This window comes from Polypterus senegalus, chromosome 7 (genome assembly GCF_016835505.1).
Source record: "Polypterus senegalus isolate Bchr_013 chromosome 7, ASM1683550v1, whole genome shotgun sequence".
NCBI classification, from domain to species: domain Eukaryota; kingdom Metazoa; phylum Chordata; class Cladistia; order Polypteriformes; family Polypteridae; genus Polypterus; species Polypterus senegalus.
Window position 1 is genome coordinate 167045333 of NC_053160.1, and position 18376 is coordinate 167063708.

The window sequence follows — 18376 nt, forward strand, 5'->3', positions numbered from 1 at the left end:
TCCATTGCAGAGCATATTTGTGCTCTCACTCAACACTGGGGTCCAGATGTTAATTAACCTTCATGACAGTAGGGATGTAGGAGGAGAATGCATTCTCAGCACCGTGAGTTAGAAGGATCTGGTATGGTTTCCTTCAGTTGCATGATTATTACCTGTTCTGTTATGTTCCCTGACAATTTAATAAGCAGGACAGTATTGTCTGGAAGTATGTAGTTTTTCTGCTTTTTTGCTGCAGTTGTTTTTATCCAGACGCAGTAATTGTGTTTTCAGCTTGCATGGTATTCCTTGGTCCAAGTTGACTTTCTCCTCCACAAACTCCACATTATGCTGATTCAGAACACCAAAGTTACCCAGCAAGTAAGCTGGTGTGCCGAACAGTGAAAAGTTGGACCATCCAACCATAATGCATGCTTTGCAACCGTTACTTCTAGGACAGGGCCCTGCATCCCATTGGGAATAAGCAGGGGTTCATAAAATATGTGGACCCCAATAAGCCCTTTCAGATTAGATTTGTGTATAGGCAACGTTTAAGTAGTGGGTATCCCGCTTGTGTTTTTTACAATTAGCCACCATTTGGAATAAGTTGAACCCCACATCATTCCAATAGCTTGTATTGAGCCAATTAGTCGGCCTTGAGCTCTATGTGAGCGCACCAATAAAGCAGACTCCAAAACAACTAAACATAACCGATGACATCAGCTCAGGCAAATTTCAATTCCTGGATGGCAGTTAAGTGCTAATCCTGCTTCCATCCCGGATTTCTCAAACTAAAACAGGGGAGGGGGGAGTCGGTCTATCAAAGCAGACAACAACACCGGATTGAGGAAATTGACGAGGGTAGAACATGTGCAAAACAAAGTTGTTTAAAAGACAAAAGCGTGCTGTCTGTCGTTCATATCTGGGCGAGCGCAGCGGCACCCATTGCTTATTCATGTCAGGTCTGTGCTGTCACGGCAGCTCAGTGTCACGCACGGGAGGAGGACCGCTAGTATTCGGCCATGCAGCTCTGTTTCATCTTGCTAGTGTTGACGCGGCTGTTGGAGGTAGACGCCTGGAGCGTCGGACTGAAGTACGCAGTGGACTGCCCAGAGCGCTGCGACGAGAAGGTGTGCGGAGGGGTACAGCGCTGCAAGCGCACGGTGCTCGATGACTGCGGCTGTTGCCGGGTATGCGCAGCGGCAAGGGGGGAGCACTGCTACCGCACCGTGTCCGGCATGGACGGGGTCAAATGCGGACCTGGGCTGCGTTGTCACTTTTACAAAGAAGAGGATGACTTTGGAGAGGAGTACGGCATCTGCAAAGGTGGGTAGAGACGAGAGCAGTGGAAGAGGACCGCTGTTCTCCTTCCCCAAGAACACGCTTTTTTTGTGCGCGTGCGCATGTTGAACCCGCTATGGTTTTTAAATCGGTACGCGGAGCCACGCAACGCACACTTGATCAGGTAGGGAGGGAGTGGGTGTAGAGGAAGCGCTCTGACGGAATTGAATGTTTAACACGTGTAGCAAGTCTTTTTTTTATTCATGTGAGCAAAACACACACGAGAATGGAAAGGATGAGCGCACAGCACATCGGCTCTGGGCAAGGTCACCTGAGAGAACAGCCAGCTGATGAAATTACGTAATTTAAGTCGTATAATGAAAGTACTATAATAGGTAATTTGTCCGGTTTCTGAACTGTCTGTGTCCCGTGCTGAAGTCGGTCACCCTTTGAAAGACTGCTAAACCATATCATTCAAAACCGATTCATTGAAAGTTAGAATGCCACACCAAATTAAAACGTATAGTTGTGAATGCACATGACATGCACATAGGCTGTAAGTTTGTGTCTCGTAAGCTCTTGATCACTCATAATTTTTAAATCGTTTTCTTTTTAGACGTATGGGCATTTTTGACGGTCCACTTTTGATACTGACGTATGTTCATCTCAAATATTAAGTAATATCAAGGTCTTTTCACTATTAACAGCAACACCTTATCTTCCTTTGACGAAGGTTGGAGCAAGTGGAGATTTTGCTGACATCCTACATTTTTCCATATTGGGATACTATAGGTATAAATGGCAGTGTTCAGGAAGGTTTAAGACATATTAAGAGATATACTAAGTTTACATTTCGTGCACTTCTTTTTTATGTGTAAAAAATACAGATTACCCAAGAAGAAAGGGGGGGGGGAGGGGGACAACAGTTTAGGCAGAAAGTGGATGTGGCACACATTTCAACATAACATAACATACACAGCCCTGTTTAATCCAGTTCACTGTTGTAGGAGGCCTTAAACACAAGGTATGAAATAAGGAAGTCGATTGTGAAACCCATTGACACAGGGTCAGTTTGGAATCTGCAGTCAACCCAACCAATCCAGCAGCTTGGGAGGAAAATCCATGGAAATACAGGGAGAGCTGTTAACATCTGCAGACTTTACGTAGACAATAGACAGATATATGATTCAATCACAGTATGCTGGATCCCATTTGTTGGCATGGTATAAAGTGTTGTACTGGCTTGGCACACTCAACTTAGACAATTTGATATCACCACACGGTATATACACAACACAGACTGTTTTACAGCAGCCTATGTATCAATGAGTGCTATATATTTCTGCCCCTAATATCAAATTTATATGATTTTATGAAAGATTATATTGCTTCTGGTGTATTTACATTTCTATAATGTATAACAAGTCTTGATGATGCAGTGAGATGATGTACTGGGTTAAATCACTTAAAATCTACACATGTACATTTATTATGTTCTGTTTTTATCATTTTAAACTCATCTGTCCATATTCATTTTTATGTATTTTTTCTATAGTTTTATGTATTAGTTTAATTTGTTATTGAATGCCTAACTGACAAATGGTATTCAGATCTATAGAATCCACACACTGAGTAGTGTAGGTTCTTCGTAATGGAATGTGAGATGCTTTGCAGTGGCATGCTGTCACAACCAATACTAAATAAACATTTATCCATCCAACCCTTTTTCCAATTACAGGTTGTGAGAGAGTGGTCCATTACTTAGCAAGCACATATACTCGCCTATATTCTCCCTGGGTCCATTTAGAGCAAACAGTTGGCCTAAAGTGCACACCTGTGGGATGTGTAGGGAAAGTGGAGTACAGAGAGAGAGATTAAAGAGTCAAAGGGGGGAATGTGCAAATTATGTATGGTGATGGCACTGTGCATTGAACATACAGTAGGTCCACAGATCTGTGGCTTAATTCTCATTTAAAAAATTTACACGTACTTTCAATGTTCACTCACTACAATTCAATTTCAAAAGAAATGATCATTTTGCATGTCTGAAATTTAAACTACCAATATTTGAGCTTGATTAGTGGAATAAGTTTGCTTTTTATGTTCTGTATAATTGGTATTGGAGCATTTTTTTTCATTTTTAATACTTAAAATATGCTCCAATTAAAAAAAAAAAAAAAAAAGAATACATTAAGCTACATGCTGAACTGATCGCAATTTCTTAAAAAAGTTTCTTAACTTTATTTTAATAAGATGTTTACAGATCAGACAAATAAGGGTGGGATTCCATAATTCATTTATGTATTTTTCACATTATAGCAAGTGCCAGTAATCTGCCTAGAAGTTGTAGTTTAAGAAGTATTGACATTTTTTCCTGTAAGGCAGTGATCTCTTTCCTTAAGAAACCAGCACTAATCTTTACTTCTGTGAACTGGGCATTTTTTATGATCATAATATATAAGGTTTACATTTATTTTTTCCAACACCAAAAGCAAAATGTTGATTCAAGAAATTAAAACAGTGTTGCAAAGCATACAGTTTGTTAGTAACCAGGTATAATTTCAAAATAATGAAAAAAAAGTTTAGGACATTAAGAGCACTATACAGTTTAGAAATAGATTTTTTTCTTGCTTTGGATAATTTTGAGTCTAGTCTATACAAAAGATTCATTATAGCACTGTAATAGAGGTTTGGCAGATACTGTCCTTTTTGAGTGTATATGTATGATTATCTGTTCCAGTTGGTTTTATTGCAATAGATAACAAGAAAAGCTTTGTTTACCACAGCTTGATCCTACTGCTTAAAGAGTTTTATATGCGATCCAGTAGTCTGGCATTGTGTAATTTAAAAGACTATTCCCAAAGACTGTAAACAACAATTAGAGTTTTATATGTTGTACCTAAAGCTTAAGATTTTTTTTTTGGGAAGAGTCTAATCTACTACTTTGTAGTCCTTTGAGCCATTTTAGACAAGAAGGCATTCTTTTTATTTAATAAAATACAGCTTATTAAATTTTTTTTATTTAAAAAGCATAAAATATAATTAAAACAATTAAGGATGGACCACTTGAATTATAAAATGAGCCAAAAAGCCTTTTAAACTATGAAAGCATAATTGTTGTATTGTCCTTTTTTATTTTGTATATTTATTTTTTTACAGATTGTCCATATGGGACATATGGAGTGGAGTGCAGAAAAACCTGCAACTGCAAGACAGGAATATGTGATAGAGAAACTGGGAAATGCATGAAGTTTCCATTTTATTCAATAGCACCCTCAAAAATGGACAACAGACATAAATTGAGACCACAGACAGGTTAGTAAAGTAAGGAAAGACTGAATTGTTTACCTTAGGATTTGTTCAAACAATGCAGCATAGCTATGTGACCCAGCTGGCGCTCTCAAAGTTACCTTTTATTTTTAGAATGTCCTCATCATAGGAAAAAATCATTTTATATTTATGGAGCATCCAAAAGAATTGTAGAAAATGCTGGTTATTGCTGTTGCCCAACTGACATGTGTGTGTATCAGAGATCCATATGGGTTCTTGGATTTCATTACTTTCCACCTCCGGGTATTTATTCTGTGTTAGCATGAAGTTGTCTGACTGCAGAACATGTCAGTTACAGTTTTATCAACCCAGGAGGGTTAGTGCCCAACTAACATTTGCATTGCAGGTAAGAGAAAATTAATCAACAAAAGCAGACTGGATGAGGTGTTACTTAATGAAGATTTTTACTTTAAGATGGTCTGTTTGTTGCCACATTTTTTCATATACAGTAGCACACTTCTCAATTGACTGGTTCAGAGTGCAGCGTCACTTGTAAACTAAAAAAGAATGTGTATACACTTAAAAATAGCAAAGTAATAATAACAACATTGTTACAGTTTTTACTGTTACAAGTATTCTTACGGCCGATTTTCTATAGAAAAGAATGGAATGTGCCTCAGGAGGACCATGCCCTTTCAGGGGCAAATTGGGGCCTGGGTCAATTAGGTGGACAGTATAATTTAATTAGGTGGATAGAATTGTTAGTAGCTGTTCAGGCACTTGTCCATGAATTCAAGGTGTACTGTATTGTGTAATGTCTCACAGCCACTAAGTACTTTTCTGCTGTGAGATCTTTTGCATCCGCTGTTGCTTGGCAATGGCAAGAGTGCACTGTTCTGAAGCTCATTTGGCAAAATATTTAAACAAGCTCATCTGAAGTGTTCTTAAATTTCCTAGCTTTCTGTGCTTATTAAGTTTTTAATTTTTCTTTGGTTTTGACATTTATGTTTCTGTATTTTAAAGATAGTTTTTTGCTGTACCTTCTTGTTTCATTCATCAAAAAATGAATGTACCAACATTTATTTTGTCATATGATTTTTCTGGTTCTCCAAGCACATTAATTTAGATCCAATTTTAAAACTTTCAGCAAAGACATTCATTTTTCTTCATCATATTACCAATAAGACCAGGATTTAATGACATGTTAAAATCCCAGCTACCAATTTGACAAGAAAATTGTTGACAAAATAATCCAACTCCAGATACTGTCAACACACTTCTCAACTCAACCCATTACTCTCTTCTGGGTTTGTATATCTTTCCAAACCCATACAGTACTGTATTTGCTAATATTTCCTCAGAATTCTGCCCTGGAGCTTTTTCAGTTTACCAGCATTCTGTATAATGCTTGGACACTGCCAACATTTTCTGTTAAAAAAATTATTCAGAGATACATTCCTGTATTAATTAAGGTTATTTACTTATTCTAAGCTGATTTTTAATGACAGTCTGTAACATTAGAAAAAATAAAGGGATCCCTGCTTTCAGTAAGTGTAAGAAATAATTATATTTTGCCTACTGGAATAGACAGAGTGGTGGATCTGAGGTTTGGGATCTCACTGTTCACAAGTATGACGTTAATCTGCATCCAGCCCAATTTACAGGGAAAACCTGGTGTTCAGAGGCAGGATTGGCACTTTTTTAAACCACTGTTTAAAAAAAAAAACACTTCACACTGTTCCAGAGTGGTGCTAAGGTGTCACCAGTTGCAGTTGGGTCCCAATCCAGGTGGTTCGTTGTGTGATGGATGCAGCAACATGCTATCAGCATATGTTCCCAACCTCTCTCTCTCTCTCTCTCTCTCTCTATGTGTTATTTACTGTTAATTTTTCCATCTTTTTATATCTGCAGTATCTGTCTGTCTGTGCTTGAAAGTAAGTGTATAAATCTGCCTTACTTCTGATGATAAAACCCAACTTACATTAATGTAGAATGAAGTCCTTCTGCAGGTGTACTAATTTTTCCCCGATAGTTTGCTAATTGTTAGTAAGAGTAGTTTAGAGATGGATTTTTGAACGGCAAGAGAATCATTATAACAGTAACATTTAATTGAAAAGAATTTAATTAACTTAGTAGCTAAATTCTGCTCTCTACAAATTGCTACCTGAGGATAATTCAAACTCATCCCTAGTATGGTGAAAATGCAAGTTACTTATTATATTGCATGTCTGCCTCGTCAGAGAGCAGAGTTAGTGTCAAATGCTAAAGTCAGCTAAAGACAGAAATTTGGCCACCTGATTAAAACCATTGACTGACTTGAAAACCTGCAGGAACAGGTAATGAATTTACTTTTTAATGATTGCCAATGACTGGCACTTAACATATAATGACTCCAAATAGGAAAAGGGGAAAAAAGATACAGCATTGCTTCACCACCCAATTAAAAGGCTGGTATGGGAAGACTACATATGCTGTATTTTCATTGTGGCCTAACTGTGTACTTTTTTTTGCCAAGTATTCAGTGTCACAGTATATTGTCTTTTAAACACATAAAACATTAGACAGAATTCATGTTAATTTAATTTTGCGAACTTATTTTGAAAGCAGCCATAATTTATGGAGCATCCCTGAAGACCAGTGAATATACATGTTTGTTGTTTTTTATAATTTAGATTAGCTTATTTCTTATTGATAAATTACATTTGCAAAGTTTGTTGATTTTCCAAATCCACCTTTTCCCACATAGAACTGACAATGAGGTACAGGATGTGTGTTCCTGACTGATGCTGATAAAATATATCTTGCAGAGTGACAAGTCTACAGCAGGGCACACTTGCATTTATGTCCACACTGGGTCTGTTTCGAGTAACCTAACATGTACATCCTTGTGATATAAGAGGAAAATGTAGTATCCAAAGAAAACCTTATGGGCTGGCATTGGGTGTATGTGCGGACTCCTTATACAACTGATTGGAGTGCGGTTTGAAGTTATATCACTGAAACTGTGTAGCAACAATGGCTACTGTTGTGCCATCATGCCACTTATATTAGGAAGTGTTTATTTTTATTTTTATTTTGTTCAGTTATTACTGTGGAGAAATAACTGTGGAAAAAAAATGTAATGTTCTGTTTAAATATGCCAAAGGAGTTAGAATTTGAGAGTAATATTAATAGTACAGTCACTTAACCTGCCACTACTCACATTAGAAATACAAGAAAATGTATTCATAGTCATTAAGTCAAACAGATATTTAAGGAATTTTGAATAAACTTGCTTGCTAAACATCTTAACAGAATAGTAATTTTTAAACCTGCTCATTCTGCTTTGGGTTTATGGGAACAGCAGCGGGAAGGTAGCAGAAACTTGCTGTCCAGAACTGACAATTGATTTAATCAATGTATGTGATTATGAATATTGGCATTTGGTTTTTTTTTTTTTTTTTTTTTGTTTTTTTACAGCTTGTTAATTTCTTCTGTTTCTTTTTTTAGAAAATGAAATGGGGTCGGGAGACGCTCACAGCGATGTAAAAGAAGATTTATTAAAGGAGAAAAACATGCAGACAGCAACAATAAAACGTCTGAATCCTCGGTAAAATCTTGCACTCTGAAATTAACTGAGTGAGAATTAAATGTAGCAACTTTGTCTGAGTAAAAAGATTATTTTTTGTATATGAATTACAAAGACTATTGTAAACTATTTTTTTTTTCTAAAAATGGGATGTTTTAGACATTAGTATTTCCATGTTTTAGTAAAAGCTTTGAGTAAAAAGGTTCTGCCTTCATCAGTTTGATTTTGTTTTATTTTTGTTTTTCTGTGTTGTAGTTTTTTTGTGTTCAGATACTATGGTGAAAAATGTGCTATATATTTTTTTAGCTTTAGACCAATTCTTTATTTTATTTAAGAAATGTTAATATCTTATGTTTTCCATTTATATTTGCACCTTTAAGCACAAGATAGCTTTTAACTGTGAGCCACCAAAAGCATAGTGAAAATAATTAATTCTTGTATTAAGATTGTTTTTGTGGATACTTCTAAGGTCCCGGATAAAACTGAAATGACAGCTGTAAAGACATTCTGTTTGTATGTTGTCATGAATAAAGCAATATGACAGACATGCTTTTGAAAAGCTGGTGTATCTGTGTACAGTGTGCAATAAGTCAATAATGGCTCCATAAACCCTATAAAGATGACACATAATGTATGGATCTATCTAAACATAGGAGGTAACTTTGGTTTAGAAAACGTGCACAAGTGTTTTCCACATTACTTCACCATATTGGAATATAAAGTGACTGGCCTTGTTTTGTATTTGTTTTTAATCACACTTGTTCTGGTTTGTTAGTATGTTAAACAAATTAATGCTATGTACAAAATGACCTGCTACTATTGTTACTGTAATATGGTAAGTTGCAGATACCATTGTTATATGTATATTGCCTATATGATGTAACATTAGTCCATTTATGTGCTTTAGGATGTTTTGTTCTTGGCTGTTATTCTTTTGTGATTATCTGTGAGATGTGTAGACATTCTAATAATATTAATTCAGTATTTTGCAGTCATTTTGTTTCATGCCTGGTGCCTTCAAATAATTTGTCAGTCTTCAAAGAATACCATGCATTTAGAACTAGGATTATTCACAAGGTATGTAGCAAAGTGAGCAAGACTACAATACAAAACAGTTAATATAATGGTATCTACAGTATGGTGTTGAAGGCAATATGGATGTAACCACGCATTGCCAGCTTATTGTAGATTAGACCAATGTTCACAAAAGGATACATGGCTCATTTTATACCTAAAGGTTTGGAGAATGTTCATCTCAAGTAGGATTAATTGACTTTCTCAGTTGTAGTTTACTTTCAGCGATAATTACATCAATTCATTTATCTGAAATGTTCAATTTGTCTCTTTTAAACATCAAAATATTAGTTTTTTTCTGATACAATATGCAGTATTATTTTTTAGTATTGGGGGCTTCTCGCCCTGTTCGCTTCGCTCGCCAACCCCCGTTATCCCTCCGGATACACATTTTTAAGATTTTTTTTTCTTTGAATTGTTACTATTTCATTAGTGTTAGAGTTTATTTCAGAACTTCTGTAAAAACAATATTTGGAATCTTTCGAGTCCCAATGTGCTGAGTCTTTTTAATGAGGTCAGTGAGACATGTGTTTAATGACTTTGTACCATAATTCGGGATAGGTTTCTCTGTTTGGAATTTCAGCACAGACAAAACGATCGACATCATCAGCAATTAATAATTTTTTTTGCAAAGTAACCAATAAATGCATGTGAGGTAAACTTCGTTTTTGAAATTCTCTTGATTTAAACTTCAAAGTCTTATAATATTTACATACTTCTGACATATCACCTATGTCCATATATTTAATCTCTATTCACCTTTTCGTTATTTTTTCCAAGTTATAATTTCTCTTTCTTTGCGCTAATGCGATGTTTACTTTGTTTTGACACTGTCATTTTTTTTCTGCTTTTATATTCTGCATCTTGCTCTGCATGTGTTTCGCACCTAGTCTTTTGAATTACAGTTTTCATTATCTCTAACCTGCTCTGCATGTGTTTGGCCCCCTTGGTTTTTAACCTCTTTATGACATTTTACTTTGTTTTCTGCTCTGTCTTTTACTTCTGATCTCGCTTTGTCCTGCTTTTGTTTCAATGACACCTGGTCCATGGTAATTATTTTCCCTTTTTCCAGTAATAATTTCTGTTTGTTTGCGCTACTGCGATCTTTTCTTTGTTTTTTTTTATACTTTCTAATGTTCCTACTTTCTTAGTCTTTAACTTTCTCCACAAGTGTATCGCCCCAACGTTTTTTTTTTTGTTTTTTTTTTTTGAGCCTTTCGAATTCCACTACTTTCATAATCTCTAACCTGCTCTGCATGTGTATATCACCAACGTCCGAATTGGACATGCTTTTTTTTTTTCCCCAATTCCACTTGTTCCGGGCTGATAATTACTTTGCTTATTTTCTGAATTTGCACCTAGATTATACTTTTTCTTTTTTGTCGCTCCAACGCTTTTGAGTCTCTTTTCTCCGTGCTGCTTTCTTCTTCGCTTACTCGTCGACGTTTCATCTATAACGTATTGTCCTTGTACACTTTATGTGCGCTGAGAGCCCTGGATCTGTGTGTGCTCAAAGCCAAAACATGACTGAGTGTGTTGCTGCCTGTGCTCTTATTTGGTTGTAAGTAGGGCATGTCTTGCAAGAAACTCATGTTCTACGTCATCGCGAGACGGTCCTGGGTCAATCTCTTGGCACAAAGTCTCATGTTTAAGGTCATTGCTACATGCTCCATGGCCAATCTATTTAGTCTCACGGGTCTTTTAATTGTCTTCCATGATCTTAACGTGAAGATCACATCTCGTCGCCTTAGTGTTTCTCTCCAGGATTTTTTTTTATAATAGAGAGATGATTAAGATAAAATTAAGACAAGAAAAATCAATATTGCATAAAACAAAATGCCTATTCACCACCACCACAACCGTCCCTTGTCCAGTATAGCACCAGCATAGCAGTCTTGATGTTCCCTTACTGCATCATCTAAGGCAGACAGGTAACCGAAGGTTAAGAAAATATAAAGAGAAAGAAAGAAGGCGAGGGATTCCAGTGTGTGATACAGCTTCAAGTAAATCAAATTATAAAATACTAATTTGGGTACTTCCCTCTGCAGAGTAGCAATGGTTTGGTGGTTACTCTGCCCAAATGGAAGAACGTTTGGCAAAGAGGAGACTTATATTATATATTTAGAGAGAGACCAGTAAATTATAGGATAATAAGCATTTGAAGTAAAGGGGGGGATTGCAGCTGATAAATTCAAAGAGAAAGAACAGAAAATTAAAGTCCAAACATACAGGACAGAAGGGAAGCTCCTGGTTTTATAGTTTGAAAGCTCTGTGTTCTGGCTCTTTTTGAGATTCATTGCAAAGATAAAAACATGAATGTTTTAAACACACTTTTATACACTTTAGGTTTTCAGGGAGTTGGTGCCCTGCCAGCAACATTTGTCACAAGTGTGGAACCCCATCTGGTCAGGACACCACTCTCTTGCTTGGCTCACTCACAGGGACAGAGTCGCCAAATACTTAACATGCACATCTTTTGAGATGTGAGAGGAAAGCAAAAATGCTCCAAGGACAGATGTAGGTAAAACTTGCAAACTCTAAACAAATAGTGCCCAAACTTAAGATTTGACTGCAGTACTATGGAGCTGAGTGGCAGATTTGATGTCCTCTGTGCTACCCACTTCAAAGATCCACCTTCCCATTACTTGTACTTTATTTCTCCAGTTCAGAGTCATCAGGGTCTATTTGAGCAGTTTTGTGTTTAAGACGAGACTAACACTAGGTAGGACACCAGTCCATCTCGGGGCACCTTCTTGCATACGTTCCACCACTGGGCTAATTTAGAGTATCCACTGTCTGGCTAATGAAATACATACATCTTTGAAATGTTGCAGGAGGGCACATGAGAATCTAGGCAGCACCCTTTCACACAAAAAGAGAACATGCAAACTCAACACCGCAAGGACCAGGAATCAGACCCCAGTCTGCTGTAAATATGAGGCAGCAACTTTATCTATTTTGCCACCCTTATATATAAGGTATTAGAGTACAAATATGTAACTGTTTAACCTACAAAATGTTGGTGCTGTTTGAAGAATACTCATTCACTGGTTAATGGTGACCTAGATAAGGTACTGTAGGATTGACAAACCTATAGGTTGGCCTGAAAGATGGCAAAATACAATAATATGTTTTATTAGAATGCACATGCTGTAGGAACACAAAATATAAGTGAACTGTGCAGACACTAGGGCTTCCAAACCAAATGTATGTCTCCATTTGTCCCATGTACCTTTCACCAAACTCCTCTACTGTAATTACTCATCTAGCTTACAAAAAAGGCTAACTATCCAGACTCATATATATATATATATCTGTTATTAACTCTAGAGATGCACAACACTTTTTAAATTATTTAGCTGACACTTTTATCCAGAATGACTTTTAAATCACAATGACATTGTACTTTTTGTTCATATTTCTGCAGTTAGAGCGATAAGCTTCTTTCTGAGACTTAGACGGAGTTGGTTGTTGGCCAGTCAATGTAACAATCATAATAAATACCACTCAAAAACACTTAAAGGACGAGTTCGGTATTTTTCAAGTTAAAGTTAATTCTTCACAGTCATGTTATTTATTTAGTAATCTCCCACATGAAACTTCATTATTTTGAACCTAGAACCAAACTTTAGTTATGTCACTACCTTGCAACCCAAGTGAACAGAATAATAGGATATAGTGGAGCTAATGCAATTACAAATGTTTGTCTGATAACCAGTTAGCAATTAAACATGACTAATTAAGGATAAACTAAGGGAGTTTACCATTAAAATACTAAAGAAATACATCCTGAAAACTGAACTATGCAGTCATACAGTATGTGAATAAAAAGTTAAACACGAGTGATTCCCAAGTTTTGACAGGTAGAATGTGTGTGTGTGTGTGTTTAACTTATTAAGTTTTTTTACATAGAAAATCACCCAAAAAATCACGGACCATCGAGAACTGTGCGAAGTGAGGACATGAAGAATCGTCTTCGCGCCAAACTGGAATCATCCCCGCATAAATCAAAGTCATCCAGATGATCTGAATCTGCATAATTAGATCTGGACCACCCTGTATATTGTCACATTGTCATATTGTCACGACAGCTGAACGGACCAGGAGAAGGTCTGTCCCTTCCCAGGACCAGACAATTGTGGAGCCTCGGACGTCAGCGCTTCTGCCAGCACCTACAGGGTAGAATACCAAGAAGTCCATTGGAAAGCACCTGGAGGACGTCCGGGTGGACATAAAAGGGGCCACCTCCCTCCAGTCGGGAGGAAGAGGACAGAGCTTGGTGGAAAGAAGTGGAGGTGGTGATGGACCTTTGGAAGAACTTGAGAAGAAAGGCGATTTGTGCAGGGACACTGTATGCTGTGTGGACTTTTATGTAAATAAATGTGTGCTTTGTGGAACAATCAGTGTTTGCCTGTCTGTGTCTGGGGCTTGGCTTCCACAATAATATATATATTCATATATGCACTAGGGAAGCAAGCACCCCTGGCACCTTCAGTGTCAAACCCCCAGTTGCAGCCAAAATATTAGTAAAATCTGTAAATGTACAAAAGAAAAATTATTTATTGGAGTCATTTATTGGAAATTCTATAAATAGGTAAAAGAAAAATTAAATATTATTTAATGAAGTAAAAATCATGAAATGAGTATTCCCGTTAAACTGAAGTCCACTATTCTTGATGAGTATTTATAAGAGACTAAATAAAAGATATATTAGTTTTAACTGACATTCTTATAGATTAAAAAACGCTTTTAAACTTTTTTTTAAAAAATGACTCATTTATATAACAGGAAAAATCATGTGAAAACTAAAGTGGTATGCAATGGGTCATGGTAACTCGACCTTCAGCTAACTAAATCACCTAAATACAAACATTGGTGTAATGAATAGATCATTGTTTTTAAATAGTTTGTTCCTGTGAAAGAAAGTTGACTCAATCAAAAATAAAAACCATGACTTTCTTGATATTAAAAACCACAACTTTCTTGATATTTTAGTTTATAATTTAAAAAATGGAAGAAGAATCTGAAAATCTAACATCACCTTAAAGTTCAGTAAATTCTGAAAAGAATGATATCAAACATATATATGTAGGTTTTAAAATAAGCCAGATTTAAAGCGTGACAAAAAAAGTCACAAAAAAAGTGTTGCACTTTTAGGCTTAGGATTTTATATATCTGTATCTATATATATATATATATATATATATATATATATATATATATATATATATACTGTGTATATATACAGTCACCTAAAGGATTATTAGGAACACCTGTTCAATTTCTCATTAATGCAATTATCTAATCAACCAATCACATGGCAGTTGCTTCAATGCATTTAGGGGTGTGGTCCTGGTCAAGACAATCTCCTGAACTCCAAACTGAATGTCAGAATGGGAAAGAAAGGTGATTTAAGCAATTTTGAGCATGGCATGGTTGTTGGTGCCAGACGGGCGGTCTGAGTATTTCACAATCTGCTCAGTTACTGGGATTTTCACGCACAACCATTTCTAGGGTTTACAAAGAATGGTGTAAAAGGAAAAACATCCAGTATGCGGCAGTCCTGTGGGGAAAATGCCTTGTTGATGCTAGAGGTCAGAGGAGAATGGGCCGACTGATTCAAGCTGATAGAAGAGCAACTTTGACTGAAATAACCACTCGTTACAACCGAGGTATGCAGCAAAGCATTTGTGAAGCCACAACACGCACAACCTTGAGGCGGATGGGCTACACCAGCAGAAGACCCCACCGGGTACCACTCATCTCCACTACAAATAGGAAAAAGAGGCTACAATTTGCACGAGCTCACCAAAATTGGACAGTTGAAGACTGTAAAAATGTTGCCTGGTCTGATGAGTCTCGATTTCTGTTGAGACATTCAAATGGTAGAGTCAGAATTTGGCGTAAACAGAATGAGAACATGGATCCATCATGCCTTGTTACCACTGTGCAGGCTGGTGGTGGTGGTGTAATAGTGTGGGGGATGTGTTCTTGGCACACTTTAGGCCCCTTAGTGCCAATTGGGCATCGTTTAAATGCCACAGGCTACCTGAGCATTGTTTCTGACCATGTCCATCCCTTCATGACCACCATGTACCCATCCTCTGATGGCTACTTCCAGCAGGATAATGCACCATGTCACAAAGCTCGAATCATTTCAGATTGGTTTATTGAACATGACAATGAGTTCACTGTACTAAAATGGCCCCCACAGTCACCAGATCTCAACCCGATAGAGCATCTTTGGGATGTGGTGGAACGGGAGCTTCGTGCCCTGGATGTGCATCCCACAAATCTCCATCAACTGCAAGATGCTATCCTATCAATATGGGCCAACATTTCTAAAGAATGCTTTCAGCACCTTGTTGAATCAATGCCACGTAGAATTAAGGCAGTTCTGAAGGCAAAAGGGGGTCAAACACCGTATTAGTATGGTGTTCCTAATAATCCTTTAGGTGAGTGTATATATATATATATATATATATATATATATATATATATATATAACTGCTCAAAAAATTAAAGGAACACTTTGAAAACACATCAGATCTCAATGGGAAAAAGAAATCCTCCTGGATATCTATACTGATATAGACTGGGTAATGTGTTAGGAACAAAAGGATGCCACATTATTTGATGGAAATGAAAATGATCAACCTACAGAGCCCTGAATTCAAAGACGCTCCAAAAATCAGAGTGAAAAAATTATGTGGCAGGCTAGTCCATTTTGCCAAAATTTAATTGCAGCAACTCAAAATTGTACGCAGCACTTTGTATGGCCCCTGTGTTCTTGTATACATGCCTGACAACATCGGTGCATGCTTCTAATGAGATGACAGATGGTGTTGTGGGGGATCTCCTCCCAGATCTGGACCAGGGCATCACTGAGCTCCTGGACAGTCTGAGGTGCAACCTGGTGGCATTGGATGGACCAAAACATAATGTCCCTGAGGTGTTCTATTGGATTTAGGTCAGGAAAGTGTGGTGGCCAGTCAATGGTATCAATTCCTTCATCCTCCAGGAACTGCCTGCATACTCTCACCACATGAGGCCAGGAATTGTCGTGCACCAGGAGCCACTGTACCAGCATAGGGTCTGACAATGGGTCCAAGGATTTCATCCTGATACCTAATGGCAGCCAAGGTGCCTTTGTCAAGCCTGTAGCGGTTTGTGTGACCCTCCATGGATATGCCTCCCCAGACAATCATTAACCCACCACCAAACTGCTCATGCTGAATGATATTCAATCAATCAACATTTATTTATATAGCACATATTCATACAAAAAAATGTAGCTCAAAGTGCTTTACAAAATGAATAGAAAAATAGAAGACACAATAAAAAATAAACATAAGTCAACATTAATTAACATAGAATAAGTAAGGTCCGATGGCCAGGGTGGACAGAAAAAACAAAAAAAAACTCCAAAGGCTGGAGAAAAAATAAAATCTGTAGGGGTTCCAGACCACGAGACCGCCCAGTCCCTCTGGGCAATCTACCTAACATAAGTCAAACAGTCCTCTTTGTATTTAGGGTTCTCATGGAAGGACCTGATGATGATGGTCACGTAGACTTCTGGCTTTCAGTCCATCAATGTTGGTGCATCATGATGCTTTGAGTAGGTGGTGGTGGCAGGCCGCCACCACAAAGAAACCGGAAAAAGAAACAGAAGAGAGAGTAGGGGTCAGTATGGATTTTGGAGCCACTGTGAATAATTATTATGAAGAATTGAACCTGCAGAGTATCAGTATGAAGTTAAAGTGAAGTTATAAAAAGGCCATGTTAAAGTAATGTGTTTTCAGCAGTGTTTTAAAGTGCTCTACTGTATTTGCCGGCCTAATTCCTATTGGCAGGCTATTCCAGATTTTAGGTGCATAACAGCAGAAGGCCGCCTCACCACTTCTTTTAAGTTTAGCTTTTGGAATTATAAGGAGACACTCATTTGAAGATCTAAGGTTACGATTTGGAATATAACGTGTCAGGCATTCCGATATATAAGATGGAGCGAGATTATTTAAGGCTTTATAAACCATAAGCAGTATTTTAAAGTCAATCCTGAATGACACAGGCAACCAGTGTAGTGACATCAAAACTGGAGAAATGTGTTCGGATTTTCTTTTCCCAGTTAGGATTCTAGCAGCTGCATTCTGCACTCGTTACAAACGATTTATGTCTTTTTTGGGTAGTCCTGAGAGGAGTGCGTTACAGTAATCTAGACGACTGAAAACAAAAGCGTGAATTCATTTCTCAGCATCTTTCAATGATATAAGAGGTCTAACTTTTGCTGTGTTTCTTAAGTGAAAAAATGCTGTCCTAGTGGTCTGATGAATATGCGATTTAAAATTCAGATTACAGTCAACGGTTACCCCTAAATTTTTTACTTCCGTCTTAACTTTCAATACTAGTGCATCAAGTTTATTTCTGATAACCTCACTGAATCCATTATTGCCAATTACTAAAATTTCAGTTTTCTCTTTATTTAGTTTGAGAAAATTACTATTCATCCATTCAGAAATACCAGTAAGACATTGTGTTAATGAATCGAGAGAGTCGGAGTCATCAGGTGCTATAGATAAGTACAGCTGTGTGTCATCAGCATAGCTGTGGTAGCTCACGTTGTAACGTTGTTACAGGCAGCATAATGTTCTCCATGGCTTCTCCAGACCCTTTCACTTCTGTCACGTGCTCAGGGTGAACCTGCTCTCATCTGTAAAAGCACAGGCACCAGTGGTGCATCTGCCAATTCTGGTATTCTATGGCAAATGCCAATCGAGCTGCATGCTGCTGGGCAGTGAGCTCAGGGCCCATTAGAGGACATGGGGCCCTTGGGTCACCCTCATGAAGTCTTTCTGGTTGTTTGGTCAGAGACATTCACACCAGTGGCCTGCTGGAGGTCATTTTGTAGGGCTCTGCAGTGCTCATCCTGTTCCTCCTTGCCCAAAGGAGCAGATACTGGTCCTGCTGATGGGTTATGGACCTTCTATGGCCCTCTCCAGCTCTCCTAGAGTAACTGCTTGTCTCCTAGAATCTCCTCCATGCCCTTGAGACTGTGCAGGGAGACACAGCAAACCTTCTGGCAATGACACGTATTGATGTGCCATCCTGGAGAAGTTGGACTACCTGTGCAACCTCTGTAGGGTCCAGATATCGCCTCATGCTACCAGTAGTGACACTGACTGTAGCCAAATGCAAAACTAGTGAAGAAAC

The 18376-nt window shown here is 37.7% G+C and overlaps 1 protein-coding gene across 1 annotated transcript; it reads left to right on the plus strand.

The window, feature by feature from the left end:
- Positions 1-683: 683 nt before the first annotated feature.
- Positions 684-13560, plus strand: esm1 (endothelial cell-specific molecule 1). Its single transcript, XM_039759553.1, has 4 exons — positions 684-1302; positions 4417-4572; positions 8017-8116; positions 13082-13560. The coding sequence occupies exons 1-4, from the start codon at positions 999-1001 to the stop codon at positions 13125-13127; spliced, it is 606 nt and encodes a 201-aa protein (XP_039615487.1). The 5' UTR covers positions 684-998; the 3' UTR covers positions 13128-13560.
- The last annotated feature ends 4816 nt before the right edge of the window (positions 13561-18376 follow it).

What these genes read in the sequence shown, in the direction of transcription:
- esm1 (XM_039759553.1), top strand. Translation starts at nt 999, where the DNA reads ATGCAGCTCTGTTTCATCTTGCTAGTGTTGACGCGGCTGTTGGAGGTA. An exon ending in GGAGTACGGCATCTGCAAAG is followed by an intron (nt 1,303 to 4,416) that starts GTGGGTAGAGAC and finishes ATTTTTTTACAG; the next exon opens with ATTGTCCATATGGGACATAT. An exon ending in TAAATTGAGACCACAGACAG is followed by an intron (nt 4,573 to 8,016) that starts GTTAGTAAAGTA and finishes TTCTTTTTTTAG; the next exon opens with AAAATGAAATGGGGTCGGGA.